The sequence below is a fragment of the Gnatocerus cornutus genome, chromosome 9, assembly GCF_029298725.1.
Source record: "Gnatocerus cornutus isolate USDA-ARS CGAHR chromosome 9, icGnaCorn1.1, whole genome shotgun sequence".
Taxonomy (NCBI): domain Eukaryota; kingdom Metazoa; phylum Arthropoda; class Insecta; order Coleoptera; family Tenebrionidae; genus Gnatocerus; species Gnatocerus cornutus.
Genome location: NC_142241.1, coordinates 10,545,167 through 10,561,416, shown reverse-complemented (window position 1 = coordinate 10,561,416; position 16,250 = coordinate 10,545,167). Strand labels below are relative to the sequence as shown.

At 35.2% G+C, this 16,250-nt stretch overlaps 1 protein-coding gene and 1 long non-coding RNA gene across 5 annotated transcripts in view; one reads left to right on the top strand and one right to left on the bottom strand.

Annotated features, from left to right (window-relative positions):
* LOC148168750 (uncharacterized) overlaps positions 1–16,250 on the bottom strand; it is a 36,927-nt gene that overhangs the window by 8,696 nt on the left and 11,981 nt on the right. For all 4 annotated transcript variants that reach the window (XM_088044639.1, XM_088044641.1, XM_088044638.1 and 1 more), the window contains exon 2: positions 8,589–8,803. In XM_088044639.1, coding sequence (XP_087900765.1) covers positions 8,589–8,759 — 171 coding nt within the window. In that variant the 5' untranslated portion in view covers positions 8,760–8,803. The remainder of the gene's footprint in view (positions 1–8,588; positions 8,804–16,250) is intronic.
* Positions 14,256–14,690, top strand: LOC148168751 (uncharacterized). The gene is made up of 2 exons (XR_015770694.1): positions 14,256–14,566; positions 14,618–14,690. It is a non-coding gene; the product is annotated as an uncharacterized LOC148168751 (long non-coding RNA).

Sequence of the window (16,250 nt, the reverse complement as noted above, 5' to 3'; positions counted from 1 at the left end):
GGCCGAATTTAAGCATCTTAATATCTGTCCTATTTAATGGAGATATGGAAGCCCCGAAAAATACCAAAATTGATTTTTCGAAAATTTTTGTGGATTTCCAGCACAGTTCAGCCGATTTCTCAAGAGTTAACTGTTAAATCTTTGTAAAACTTTATTATTTAAAGAATTTCGATCTATACTTTGCGGGTACAGACTTAAAAACCGTTTGGCTTCAATTTTAATTGATTTTTCTATGACTTTTGTGGATTTCAAACACATTTCAGCCGGAAATTTTAAATGCTGATAGCTAAATTTACCGTAATCCTTCAAATATAAGACGCATTCTTGTTTCGAGGCACTAAATTTGATTTTTTTTTATTTCTGTCCATCATTTACTATTTCGACCTTAAGAATCAATTTTCATCAATTTATCGATTATAAAAAGCACCCAAATTTTCAAAATTCAAAAACGGGCCTTGGAAAATGCAAAATAAAAATCATGAAAAAAATACAAACCCGAGGCATAGCCGAGGTTTCCTTTTTCAAAATTAAAAAAAATGTTTTTTGTCTAAAAAGGTGGAAGATAATTCTGAATAAGTAATGCAAATAAATTTCTCAAAATTATTTGATCTGACAAATCCTAGAAAGTTGGATAAGAAGCCATTATTAATTTTACCCATAATTGTGAAAAATTTTATAAACCAAAATACAAACCGAGGTTTACTCTTTTTTTTTAAATACAAATCGAGGCGTAGCCGAGGTTTACTTTTTTCAAATTTTTTAAAAATATTTTGAACTTAGTCTGTAGAAAATTGGAATATGGGTCATTATAAATTTTACTGATAATGGTGAAAAAAAAATACAAATCGAGGCGTAACCGAGGTTTACTTATGTCAACATTTTTAAAAATATTTTGTACTTGGTCTGTAGAAAAGTTGGAAGATGAGCCATAATAATTATTGTGAATAAATAAATATATTTTTTTTAAATTATTTGATCTGACAAATCCTTGAAAGTTGGAAAATGAGCGATTATAAATTTTAGTCATGATTCTAAATAAATGTTTGGATTTTATTTTTTTCAAAATTTTTCAAAAAAAATATAAATTTATTGTTTTTATATGTTTAAATTGCTGACAAAATTTAAATTAAACTGTTTCAATAACTACTTTCAAATTTTGAATCTTTAAGTAAAAATGGGAATATCATAATTTCGTTTTTAAATCCTTAATACCGTAATAAAAGGCACCTCGAACATAAACCCAATTTTCGCGATACCAAAACCGACAAAAATCGAAGGATAACAGAATATTGTTATTTATTTTTGCGTTAAAAAGGGTCGAAAACGACCAAATTACCCCAAAGCAAAAATAAAATCCTAATATGAACTACTAAGTGGGTAATTTGTATTTCCTAGCATGATTAAGTGCGCTCAACCTAATATAGACGCATGTTGAGACAATATTTAATTTTTATTTAGCACTAACAGAAGGTTAAAAAATCAGAAAAACCTTCCATTGGAGGGCAACGTTCAGATTAAAATCAAATTAGAGTTATTTGCTATCACTGCGAAATAAAATATAGTTTATAACACGTGACAAAAACCATCAAGGATAACGAAAGATCACGAAATTGTTTGATTACGGCAGTAGAAAGTGAATGTGTCGCGTTAATTGTCAACAAATCAAGATCAATTCGGAGAAATCTTTAAACCTCTTGACCGGAAACACAGTAGTTCCGGAGTCCAAATAAAGGCGTCTGCCAGCAGATGTTAATATAGTTGCCAAAGGAAAAAAGTGTAGAAACGCCCATGATTGCAACGATATTAAAATAATTGATGGACGCTGTCACCGATTTGAATACTTCTTCTGTTGATTTATTACCAGCAATCACTTGCGGCAATTTTGCGGCAGGAAATATGCAAATAAATTTATTTCACCATTGTTGGCAACAATGTGGTACCTTGGGGCAATAGATGTTCCACCTCGAGAGGTGTTTTTTCCACGGCTGGCCAGGGTTAACATTTGCCATACAAGTGTCCATTTAAATTAACTGTAACTGCATTAGAACGTCGCGTGTAACTGTACTATAAATAATACAATTAGAACTGGTCTTTTTGGTTTGTTTTTTGTGAGAAGAGATCTCACATATAAAAATCGGCTACCATTCTGTATTTACAGATGCTTATCGGTCTTGAATGTAAATAGAATAGGATTTATAGGCAGGTGTTGGCGTAAGTTATACGTTGCTTTTATACGTACCGCTGGAGTGTTTCGAATTCATATTTATTCTGTAATATTTATTTATGTATGTACACAATTCCTGTCCATACTAGCTTCGGATACTGAGAATTTTCATTGAAAAACATACAAAAGGTGTAGTTAATGGTTTATCATTTAATACACATGTGGACTGTGGGTGAGAGTGTTACACACATGTTAATGAACGTATTTTATCTTCAATTAACATAACCACTTCGAACGGCTACCGTGTGAAGTTTTGTTCCTCCAATTTTTTCGAATAAAAACGCAATTAAGACGAACGTCTACTTTCACTCCAAAACTCACAACTTCCATGTTTGTGACAAACACAAAAAGAAGAGAAACTAAGCGGTTTTGAAAGCACAAATTGTCAACGCATCGTTGCTCCATACCCAACTTTCCAACACTTGTAGTTTCTGTAAATTTGAAAATAATTGCCGGCCTAATAATTTCGTTACAATTTATTGCTGTCCACCTTCTGACAACAGGTGGTAATAAATTGTTGCTATTTATTCTCCGGTGTTGCTAACGCTTATAGCCCGTCACTCAGCAGTTCCGAGGAAAAAGTGGCAAAGCAACAAATGTAATGTGCCCTAATGAGGGTACTGACATCAAAATGTGATGGGATCCAACCATAACCGGCGTAACAAAGTGTTCATCAAGGAGCGGTTTTCGCTCAATTCCATCAAGAGCAATTTTGGCACGTTAGACGTTTTCTTATTGTTGCAGTTCTATAAATCTCACCTCCGCTAAATCATCCTCCATTGTGCACAAGTGATGCAACAAAACCCAATAATAATACTCGTTCTGGCATGTGGTACAATTTATTTTTCTTGAACCAAGTTCTTGTTCTTATTATTCCACGTTTAAGGTGTTTCAAGAAAGCTTATTTATTGTCCGAAAATTATAGGGATGCTTGATTTGGGATGTTGCCAATAATTTTAAGTGATTGCAAAAATTACGGGTTGTGGAAACTTCATGTGGGTGATTCATTGTTCCCCTAATACTAGGAATTTCAAGTGCAAACCACAAGAGATAGATGGAGTCTGATAAAAAGATGATATATGCCAGGGAGATCCAGTTTTTAACCTTTGTTCTACAAGTTCTACAAGTTCTACGGCTTGGCTGTTATGAGCAGATTTCTCAATATGTACTTAGTTTCCAGTTGGAGTCATAATTTTAGACCGTCTTTATCAAGACACGAGATCCGTGAGACCGCAATTTTATTAAATTCGAATCTTCCTTTTTAACACTGAATAGATTTTTGAAATGTCAAAATTTATTTGTAAAATTAAAAATAATACTTTGGATAAAACGATCCAAAGGTCTAACTGGGCAACGTCAAAAAATTGAAAAAATTAGTTTATCGTTAAATTTTTTCGAATTTATTTTTGTCCTTTTATCCTTTACATTTGTTTTTGTCATTTTTTCCCCCGTAACATTTGCAACCTGCGTATAATGTAGAGATGGGTGGGAAGCACTTAAAATTAGAAATATCTAATACATGCACCATTTTACATTTTTGTTTTACATTCTATTTTCAAAATTTCTCACCCCTAAGAGATCAGATTTTCTTGTCATTCATTTAATCCTGAAAAATTTATTTATGTTTTAATTCTAATTGATAAAATAAACAACGTGTGAATAAATTAAATTAAAACAAGTTATAATTTTTCAGTTATTTAAAAATTTACGTCGAATTTTCTCTTCCCGGGCTATTTCATCAAAACACGGAAACTTTTGTTTATTAAAATTCATATCTTTGTTAGTTTATAAGTTATAACAATGAAATTTGGGAAGGTTACTACTTCTAAAGCATTTATTATTTGTGCCAAAATACAAACTTTTAGAACAAGAAATAGAGATTTTAGAAAATTTCGTCTTAGGACGAACCAAATATTTTCAACTTTTTTTTATTAAAATTCATATCTTTGTTAGTTTTTAAGTTATATTAATAAAATTTGGAAAGGTTACTATTTCTGAAGTGTTCAATAACTGTGTCAAAGTACAAAATTTTAGAATACGAAATAAAGATTTTGGAAAATTTCATTTAGGACGAACTAAATATTTTTAACTTTTTTTTATTAAAATTCATATCTTTGTTAGTTTTTGAATTATAATAATGAAATTGGGTGAGGTTGCTACTCCTGAAATGTTTATTATGTGTGCCAAAGTGCAAAATTTTAGAACAAGAAATAGAGATTTTGGAAAATTTAATTTTAGGACGAACCAAATATTTTCAACTTTTTTTAATTAGTGTTTTTAATTTTTCGAAGTGTTAAGATTGTATTCTTAGGGGTCAATTCTAATTCAGTGCCGCAAATCGGTTACGCAGCGGCAAAGTTGCCGCACTGTCAAATGCAAAATAAAATGAAGCACAGGGCGCTAAAGCATTGTCGAGCGTCAATATTTTTTCAAACATGGAGTAGACAAGTAGTTGAGGAAATGACTTGCATTATCTCATGCTTGTAGTGCTAACCAATTAAGCAAGATTCAAAATGCTAAAATGAAGCCGAATGACAGATGCCGCAATATCCATGGTAACCACGGTTTGCGTTAACGCAAAATCGAATTAGAATTAGGCCGTTAGACAAAAAAGTGCCAGAAAAACGATGGTAAAAACCCCATCTTTCGTTCTGTCTTAGTTTCGGAGATATCGAGCTTTAAACCTTTAGTAAATAAATATTCAATACCTGTATTTTACACGCTTCTAATTAGGTAATTTATTGACATAGGTACGTAAATATATCGCCCAGGTTTGGATTCTACGTAAAATTCTGCGTAAAATGAGCACCAATAGTTTAAAATTGTACCTGAAGTAAGCTAGATATCGACCGCATTAGATTTGGAAAAATTTAAATTTTAACCTGTCCTAAGTATTTATTCTAACAAGGCAATAAACTAAAAAAATAATTTGACGTTTTCTTATTTAGGGAATTCGTCGTGATACCAAAACCGCTTATCGCAGAATCGCCCAAAAATATTTGGAATTTACCATTTGCCAATTTTAGCATCCCAAGCTCAGGAATCCCACTTTACCAGAAATCGTCGAAATCTGCGATAATTCGAACCAGCCAAGCATGTCTCGTTCGTTGTCACTTTTAGAAATGTTTGTGGGATTTCAAGGAAAAAAATGCACATTACACCATTATCTACTCTAATACACCATAAAAATGCCATGGCTGAAATTATCGACAGATAGGGAAACATCTGTTCACCGAAGCAATCTCTTTTATTTGACACTTGAGAACTAAGCGTTTTCGTTTTATTTGTGAACATCATAATTACCAGTTGGAAAGATAATCTTCGATGAGCGTTAGCAGAAGACACGCAAACTTTCGCCTTAAAAAAGCGTTGTGAAGCTAAACACCATTAATTTGTTTATTACCGTGCTCTAGTTATCACCGCCAAGATTATGGAGATTGTCGGTGACCGTGATCCAGATAAGGTAAAAATCGAGTCAATTGTGTAGAAACATAATACAATTTTTGCCAATTTTTTTCTATCGTGCTAAGACTAACCTTGAAATTTCTCTAATTAGGTGCAGCTTCAAGATTGACAGTGAGATAGCAATCAGTTCATTAAAATTTACAGTTAAGTCTATGATTTTTTTCAAAGCAACGGAAATTTTGTAAAGGGCTTACCAGTTCCAGAAGTGATCAGCATCAGCACGCAGTTAGCACTTTTACTGGAACGCACTGGTTTGCGTACAGGATTTTTCTCTTTAAACAAGTTATGGCTAATTGGCGTAGATACAAGTGTTACATTCACGTTAGATCACAGGTCGTACGGGTTATAATTATTAATAACCGTCTTCGATGGCAGAGTTCAACAATGAGGAAAGCAAAACCGCCGAACTACAATGTGGAGCATTTATTACTCGCTCAAATGAACCTTTTGTGTTAAATGACAGCCGATATTTTGCAACGATTTAAGACTTTACCTTTGCTCTCTTTTTGAATAAGGACAGACGGCGAATTACTTTCACTGGACTACTCATTTATTTAAATTGCATTGTGGCAAAAACGCCTGGTGGTCGAAGAAAAATCCAAAAACATGACCCGTGAGAAGATCGAAGATTCATGAAGAGTTGCTAGGATCATCTATAATGTATAGCCTTTAACGCGATCTCTTCACTAATGAGTTGCTTACCGCTACCCGGGATATCATTAATCATTATGATAAATACAAGGGAATGATCCCATATCTCATCCATAATATCTACGTTTTTTCGTATTCGGCCAATTTGCCTAAAACAGCACTACATCATTACCTACCAGTCATAATTGGAAGAAAAACGTTTAAAATTCAATTATTGTAATTTCATGGAGCTAATTTCTGTTATTTTGATATTACGGTGCTTTGCCTCCTCGGCGGAAAACGATGACGAGATAGCAGTGCTACAGTGATGATCTTGCCATTTGCCAAAGTGAAGAAAGAACAACGTCATTGTGCATATATAATAGACATTTCGATTTATTAAGTATCTGCTATATTTCCGTTAGATTCTTCACAGTGACTTGGCATGCTCAGGGCCGGCTTTAGATAGGAAGCACGCAAGCCAATTGCTTGAAATTTTCATTACACCAATTACTAAATAAACGCGATTTCGTAACCATGAAAGCGGAAAATTGGCGCAATTTTGTCTTCTTCTAAAATCTAGCAAAATATTCTCCTATTAATCTAATACTCCTATCTAATTACTAAAAATATCGTGAGCGTGGAGGCGTGCATTTGCATCTTCCAAAAGCGTAAATAATCCGTTTAAGCAGCTTTTTAACTTACCGTCTCTGACTTGCACAATAAATTTTCGTCTTCAAAGCGGCATATTTTATTTGCGTTGTGTCAAAAAATGACATTGACGAATTTATAGCTCGCAGACTCGTATTCAAAAAACAATAGCTCCAGTCCTTCACTAAAAAACTCCAAATCATCATAACTCCGAGCGCAACGACACATTTAAATCGATTTAATTGGTGTTTTATGGAATTTGTTTGGAATGATTCATCGTCAAGACAACATTCCTCGTTAATGGGTTGTTGCAAAAACCAGAAAAGAGGTCATTCTATGCAATTCCAACGAGTTAATAACAAACAAAAGGTTTGGGGAAAATCTGAAGAAGCTTTGGCGTTATCTGATCATCGCGAGGAAGTGACGATAGTTGGATTAACATGTCTGAGAATCGTGACTGAAAAAATCCTCACGTTTATTCAAATTGAATTTAAGTAATTTTCGTCGGTCGAATTTCTCCAAGCTTCCGATAGGTGCAGAAAAATTCAATTACGCCGAGCAAATGTCAGTAAACGGTACCTATCATTTGCTCAAAGGGTAATTGATAGTAATTTAGCTGCTGTGGTAATTTTCTTGTGGGTGGTGCACAGATCAATAAAAATATGTGACTTCCACCGATTACATAAGTCACCACTTTCTGAAGTTAATTAGATAGAGCAACGGTACACACAATGGAATCGACATCATTACAACATAATAAATCTTTTGAGAAGTTAATTCATAATAGGAAGTTTGGTTCGAATTGCACTTTTTCATATCACTCATTAAGTTGTGGTTGGAGCTTTGATAAGGTTAATTGAGGTTAAAACAGTTAGCTTTCTAGCTGTTTATCGACGTCGTTGTGTAACTGTACAATTTTCAGCTGAATTGTTCGTCAAGTTCAACCTAATTATGAACCAATTAACTAATCTGGTATCATTATTATTAGAGATTTTACAGGTCAATTTGCATAATTGAGCACGCTTTTAGTGAGGAGAATGTTCGTTTAATAAGAACCGATCTGAGAATGTTGTTCGGATGGTATAATGGGCTAAAAAAACACGTTGGTTGACGGATTTCTGGAGGAAGCTCATTCCGAAAATGTGGGAATTTCATGGGTTTCACAACATCTCCTTTTAGAGGCGAGTTCATTCTAGTGCCTGTATCCGAATATCTGTCTTCTGCAGCGACACTCCCAGATAGTAGTTAGCATCGTTGCCCTCGACCTTACATGGGTGCGCCGGAAGTACGACTTTTCCACGGTTCTTGTCTCGAGAAAAATTTCGAAAAGCTATTAAGTTTCAAAAACGTCGCACGCTCAAGTGATAGGTTTTGCAACTTTAATTTACGGTTTACATTCCGACACAATCACGAACTTTTCAAACAGGAGTAATGATATCTCGACTTGTAAAAAGCAAGAATGAATCGGTGTAAATCGTGCTTGCCAATCCATGTAATTGTCGATACATTAATTAAACATTCAGTGAGTCTGGTGGCAATTACGAATTTTTATTCAGGGTGTGTAACGGCGCCGTAACACGGCCAAACACCCACAGCCTTTGTTTTCGACACAACTGACCTTTCCGTATTTGTGGCAGGAGGTGCTGGTATTGGCGGTCCAATGGTCAGTTTCCAGGCGAGCCCTTTCCAGAACTCCGGTGAGACTGTCGAGTCGGGACCACTCGCGCACGTCATGGTCGTGGAAAGGAGGCACTCCTCCGGTGCCGGGGGTTGCTGCGACCACTTCCATCTTATTTTGGACAAGGCGTGTTATCAAATGCTATTGACATTGACCTGGAAAAAGAAAGTTGACTTTTACTGAACTTCAAGACAAGATGAGATATAAAATCGATCGGGAAAGATTTATAACTTGTCTTGAGCTAGATCTGTTAGAGTTGACGCCTATGTTCTATTGTCTGGGCGGTGGAATTAAAAGTTACTAGAAAGGGATAATAAATTGTTTAACTTTGTGCTTCAGTATAACAAATAAACCGGAACCGCTTACTCATAGTGTTAATGCAAGAGCAAATAATAACCTCTTGTACTGGGTCAATTTAAATGTAAATAAGTCTTGTGCAACCTTGGATAAGCTCACTTTTAAACAAAAATTTTATATTCTCTGTTAGATACCACGAAAACTTTGAAGATAACGGACCACAAACGTTGTTCTAATGACTAATGACTACTTTTACAAGGTAGGCGTTTTGTCATTTGCCCGGGGACAAAGAATTTAATAGTTTCTCATTTTTCATTAATAAAAAGCGTCTTGAAAGAATTTATGACACTCTCCATCGCAGAAAAATCTTCATAATAAGTGCACGAAACCACAGAACAGATGGCAACGTTTCCTTGTAGGTGTTGGAATATTAAACAATATACTTTCAACGGTTTTTCTCTAGATTAGAAAATCTGTATTTATAGCACTGCACCGACTGCACAACGGTAAAACACGACACAGCTAAGAGCTAATTACTCCATCCAACGCACCTCCAAACTCCCAAATCTGGCCGATATAGTGGCACCATTCGTCAACGTCTATCTAAATGTTTATTTACGTCACTTTACGAGATGGCGGTATTGTCTTGTTTACTGATCCTGGCACAGACTAGATGTTATCACAGCAAAGCACCTGTTGGGAAGCACTTTTACACACGATGCCTTGCCTGGATTAAAATTCAATTATATGACTAAATATGATTTAATGAAGCTCTGAGAAACACAGACCAACTAAATTTTCGGTGTACAGACAGCTGGGTATAAAATCCCACATATGATCTAAATATGGTCAAGACCACTTTTTGCTAGCACGTTGCGTTCCTTTATCCAACAATATGCTCTTCTAACGAAAGCAGGTGTATGTTAAATTTAGCTCGAGGCGTGCATATTTTAAATTACGCGTAATTTTTCGCGCCAGAAATTTGATTTATTAAGGGGGTGGAGAGAGAATTTGTCGCGGTAAATGGGAATGATGGAGATGCAGTTAGTGGCGAATTAATTGGAATGACTTCGAGATTCTAGACGCCTGTTTTAACAGATCTGATAGTTGCATTGTCACATTTTGATGCCCTCGAAGAAGCAAAAAGAAAGTTTGTTAGACAGTGCAATATTTAATTTGTCGGACAAACGTAAAATCTAAATTTTTTAGGTAATTGAATTTGAGTTGAATTTTCCCTAAAAATGCCAACCACAAAACCTAGAAATGCCAAGTTTTTGATTCGTAGAGCAAAGATGAAGTAGGAGCACTCATTTTACTTAGATTTTCAAGCAGAATCTAAAATTGCACTCGAAATTTACCTAGGACTACAAATAACTGAATTAGAAGCGATAAAATTTCCGGGTTGTGGTAAATAAAATGAAATTTTAAAAATTCTGATGCTACAATTTCCGAAACTAGGACAGACAGCAAAATGCGGTTGTAGCCATTGCTTTAATCGACTTTTATAACCTAAAAATTCGGTCCTATCTCAAATTTGAAAATTTTGTTTTTTGCATGAAAGTTTTGTGGTCTAAACAAAATTTTTCGATTTTTACCTGTATCTCGTAAACTATTTCAAATTTGGCTGTTTTCACCATTGCTTTTCTCGTTTTTTATAAACTAAGATTTCAGTTTTAATTTGAATTTCGTAAATTTAATTTTTAACAAAAAATTTTTCTCCATAGCATTTTGTAAACTACTTTATCAATCGACCTGAAATTTGGGTAGTTTATAGATCTCGATCTCCTCTTTCTATTGGTATGACATGCAAAGGCATTAAGCGTCGTTTTCGTTCCGAAAAAGTTACTTTAAAATTCACATAAATTTAAGATGCCAATATCTTTTTTATTCGTACGGTAAACATGTAAGTATGAGCACTCATTTTTTCGTAGATTTTCACACAGAATTCAAAACTGTGCACGAAAATGTCTCTCCGTCAACAAATATCTGAATTAGAAGCGATTAAAATTTCCGGTGGTCGCCAAACGGTAAAATTTTGAAATTCTGGAATTTCCTGTGCTCCAGCTAGGACAAATAGAAACATTCTCGCTGTCCTATCCTGACTTTGAAAATTTAGTTTTTTTGCAAACAAGTTCAATCTTATAATTTGATCAGTTTATAGATCACGAGCTGCTCTTTCGATTGATATAACATACAAAAACATAAGACATCGTTTTTGTCGCGAAAAAGCTACTTTAAAATGGCTCCCAAATGGTATCCAGAAAACTTACAGATGCCAATATATTTTTTATTCGTAGAGTGAATATGAAGTAGGAGGGCATATTTTACTTAGATTTTCACGGAGAATATAAACCGGTGCTCAAAATTTTCTTTCGCCAACCAATATGTAACTGAATTAGAAACGATTAAATTTTCGGGTTTTTGCAAACGGCAAAAATTTTTAAGTTTTGGAATTTCCGGTGCTCTAATCTCCATAACTAGGACAGATTAAAAGACGCGCCACTACTTTTGTCGTATTTTATAAACCGGTCTTATCTCGACTCGACTTTAAAAAAACTAAACGAACAAAAAAAGATCTTGCTTTATCAACTTTTCCCTGTTTTTCGTAAACTACTGGACTTGATCTCATATTTATTCAGTTTAAAGATCTTGAGATGCTATTGGACGCCGTTTTCGGCCAGAAAAAACTGCTTAACTAAACTAAAAGTGAAATTCCGCAGATAATTTTGTAAATAAAATAATGGAATCATGTCAATAGATGGAATCAACGAAACACAACAACGTTGCTAAACGAATTTGACGATGCACGTCGCGATATTGTAATGTCAGTCGAGATTACTTTAAATTAGAAATGAGATATGACTTGAGATAAAACATAATAGACAATAGAAGGCTCTATCATTCTCAATCACTGATATCCGCATAATTAAGTTATGTTTACCTTTTGAATGAAAAAACGTTAAAGAATGTCGCCGCATTATAAACATAAACATAAATATTATTCAAAACTGGTTTCCTCCTTTTAATTTTTTACTGCAGATTGTAATTGAAATTAACACAGCTATGATGGTTTTCAGACTTCTTCTTATTGCTCTTTGTTTGTTGAGGAGACACGCCTCGTGAAGAAAATTGGTGATTTTGAACCGTAAGCTTAGATTTGTGTTAGTCATGGCGACCTTTACGCCAACAGGAAGAACCGCTGAAATAATGACAGTTCAGGTCACAGTATTGTTTTGAACTTTACATGTATCTAACTGTTCCTCGATTACCTACCACAACTAATTAACTTTCCTGCCTACATGTTGCACCAGAAAAATTGCCAATACAAAAGACGCGGCTAATAAAAAACTGCCATAATTATACTCCACATACATTTTATTGGTGGATTTTTTCTCGTGGCCTGGAGTAGTTAGGATCGAAAATAAACCACAAGGAGGGACCCCTATCCGTATAAATTACCCATAAACGTGTATGTACACAGAACCATGAAGCTCGCTTCAGGCATCCGCTGAATTTTTGAAAAAAAGGCGCAAGCTATTAAAATCCTTTCTCGTTTGTTAACAACCTTTTTCTATCGCGGATTATTAAAATGTTGCATAAAATCCAGAACAGAAACGGCAAATGTAGTTTTAATGATGCAATTACCGTGGAGCAGATGGCTTTATCTTTTTTCATCGCCAATTAGTTTCGTTTAATTAAATGTAAGTCTAATAAAATCGGTGAATTATACTTTAGAGGTTTGTGGGCGACGCTTTTTCGGAAAAATCAATTTCAGAGTTTAATGGCCGCTGAAAATTCTCATTTCAGACGAGTCATTAACCCAAAACACTGCAGCGATGTGGTCACCCAGGGCGCAAATCTCCTTCGTACACATGACTTGGCAACATGCTGACGGCATTTATGAAAAAAGAAATAATTATCCAAGACGAAAAAACAATGAACATCATCACTCATTTCAACTTGTTGGATGTTGTTCTTACCTTAGAAGCGTTTATTGAGCGTGGTAAATTTCAGTTTTTGAAAGAACAATGAACGTCCTCACTGGAATTTTTCCTTGATGAGGTTACATTGGTAATCTATTTTCACCTTATTAAATGAGGTAAACTGTGAATAATCTGTGTAATAACAATTATTGTAAATACAAATTACATCCTGCATGGAAACCTTGACGGCTGTCATATAAGGGAGAACGAAAAATATCGCAACACAATAACATTAAACAATAATTTGAGTGAAATTACTCACTGTTTTTTCAGGTAGCTTTATTTGCACAGCAGTCTTTCAGACATTCATATTGCAAATACTCGACTACACCATTAATCAGATTCGATGTATCCGTCATCGGAGGTTAATATCAATAAGTACATATTGTCCTTTCACAGTGATATTTTTCATCCGTTTTGTAATTTGACAGATTTATTACACGTCTCTCCGTGATGAATAAATGCAATTTAGTTTCAATTATCTACACTTTACTCCACCACCTAAATAAATATTTGCTTTGGAAATTAATGACTCGAGTGCAATTATTGTCCGAATGTGTTCCAATAAACAGGACATTAAACGGTGGAATAACTTGCTGAACTGCAGATATGCCACATTACCGTTGAAACGCGCCTTTCTGGTGCAGGAATGCAGAAGTGTTAAATACTTGCGACGGCCAGCTCCACATTTTTAACATGATTTTAATTTATATTGTTCTGTTGCAGGAATAGGAAATCGAATTTTTTCAAATCTTGAAGACGGCAGATCGTGCCATGAAATAATGCAGTGAAGTAATAGATCGTCTCAAGGCTATACCGAGGATTTCGTTCTCACGTTGTACCAGACGTCCATAAACTGTCCACTGCTGTCTGATTTAAAATCCATACGGATACAATGCAAAAATCTATAAACGTACGATTCCGTCCAGAGAAACCCGAACAACATCCCGCCAGGTAATAAATCAGCAATAATATTGATTTACGAGACGTAAAAGTCAAAACGACGTGATCTCGCCTGTAAACAAGATACTCTTATTCGGAGAAGTGGAATTGGCGAAGACAATGGACAAACCCGGCCGTTCCTCCCCAGTTTTTAGACTGTCAAGTTCATGGAGTTTTATCTCTTTCGGGCCTGATTTACAGAAATGCCGATTCAACAACGGGGACTACTAAATATCGAATTAAATTTAATCACAGATTATCGTTTAATCCAGGATTAAGTCGTTTCTGCAGTCGCATTTTTGTAAACTTCTGCGCGCCGCGGCTTCCTTTTGGGTCACCTGCAGGTGAGTTAAACTGGGACTAAAGGGTAGCTGGCGTAAAAACCGTTGCCTCTAAAACGACTTCCTCATCCTCATCGTGCGCCCATATTTGGTATAGCATCAGCACATGAGTCCGTTAAAAAGGTTGACCTGGAGGATCAATCATGAGGTGTTTGTTCTCGACACCCATTATCGCGGATAATGACCAGGAAGTGGTGGCTGGACTAGGTCATGGCACCGCCGGAGGAACTAGATTAATTTATACATTATTACATTCAGCAATCGAGATGCTGCTACTGGTCTTTGCGGTCAAGCAAGTGTCATTGTCCCTTCGGTGCAAGCCATACAGTCTTAACTAGCAACTGAGTGACAAATGGTACGACTAGTACCAAATTGGGTTAGAGAAACTAAACGATTTTTTACGCAGCTGCGTTTTGCAATCCAGTCCTGGCATGAAGTATTTGAGCAACACTTTTTCCATCGGTTTCTCTTGAGATGAGGATACGTTTAGCAATTGTCACTTCAGTAATCGATTAGCAATTCACGAAGCGTTTTTCCTCTGAGAAAAAATCTAGCAGACGAAGCGAGTTCCACAGGATAGTACCTTATATGGACCTCGCCTGACAGGGTAGCTGCTGTTTTATGCGAGACTTGAACTTTGGTATTCGTTTATTAACCGTGTGGTATACCGCTACGACTTGTCTGTCAACTTCTTATTTTTACAAATTCGCCCACACCTCCAACAATTCGGACATCTTTAATCCCTTTTGCATGGTTCACAGCTTAAATTTAATCCGATATTGGCGCTTCCTCGTATCCTTGATCTTTACACCACAACCGAGCTAACAATTCTAGATGCCCTTCGGTTCCCTAAATGGGCAAACCTTGATCGAACAAATTAGCTTATTCAAACAAGTAGAAAATTCCGACAACTTCCATTATCGAATTTTCTCACAACGTGCGAAAATCCGATCATTATTTAATTTAAATGATGCTATTGTTGGCCTTCATTACCGATTTTTTTAAATAATAATTGAAATAAATCGGTTCCTTGAACAGATAACATTGCGGTCCACCCAAAAAACGCCGCACTCAAGGAGACCTTTGTTGTTCTTACATAATGGTCATGAGCTTTTTTCGACTTGCAATTTAAATTTAGCAGTGCGTGATTAACAGACTCTCTTGCACCTGTATTTAAGACAATTTACTGAACGCTGCAAATTATTGGTTAAGTGTGTAAACTGTTCTATTTATAGAACAATTTTTCTTTAAACAAATAACTGGAATCTTTGACTCACCTGCTAATACGATTTTTTAGCTCACGTAGGAAAATACAGAACAGTGTAAACAACACTGGTAGGAACTCGTACACAAATTAGAAGAAGCGATCATTTGAATTTTAAATTCTTGACACTTATTGTGTTTTCTGGACGATATAGTCATTTCTTTGAACGCCAATTAATTCGTAATGAGCTGTCAAAGCGCGTACTTTATTCGTTTTTTATTAAAATTTTGCCTTTAAGTAAATTATTCGCAAATGTTTTACGTCCCACTTTCTAAAATCTTACGCGACTGCACTTAAATTGTTTAAATTTCAAATCCTCGTTCTTTGGTCAATTCTCCAAAATTTTTGATTGAAATGAGAGGAGAATTATTCATGACCAAGGTAAAATGGAAAGTGGTCGCTGCATATGAGCGGAGTCATAAAATCTAGTGCAGAAGATAATGGGAAGAGTTCCTATTGTAGTCTAAATCGAAGCGAAGAATGTGGAAAAGACTGGGGGAACTTTACTGTCCTTAATTTTCAATGACACCCAACACAAGGTGTAGGTTTCTTTAAATTTAAATATGTTTTCGTTTGTTTTTCTTCTTGTTTATGAATGCTTGTTCGGTACAAAACGTAGCACCTTGTAGGCGAATGAAGTTAAATATTAATTACCGCTGCATGTCAAATGACACATTCTGGGAACTTTCATCCACATTCCCTTTGTTTTAGTGATCGTTTTTTCCAGAAATTCAGGTTTCCATATAGAGAAATCATGCGCATATTTTAGAATAAA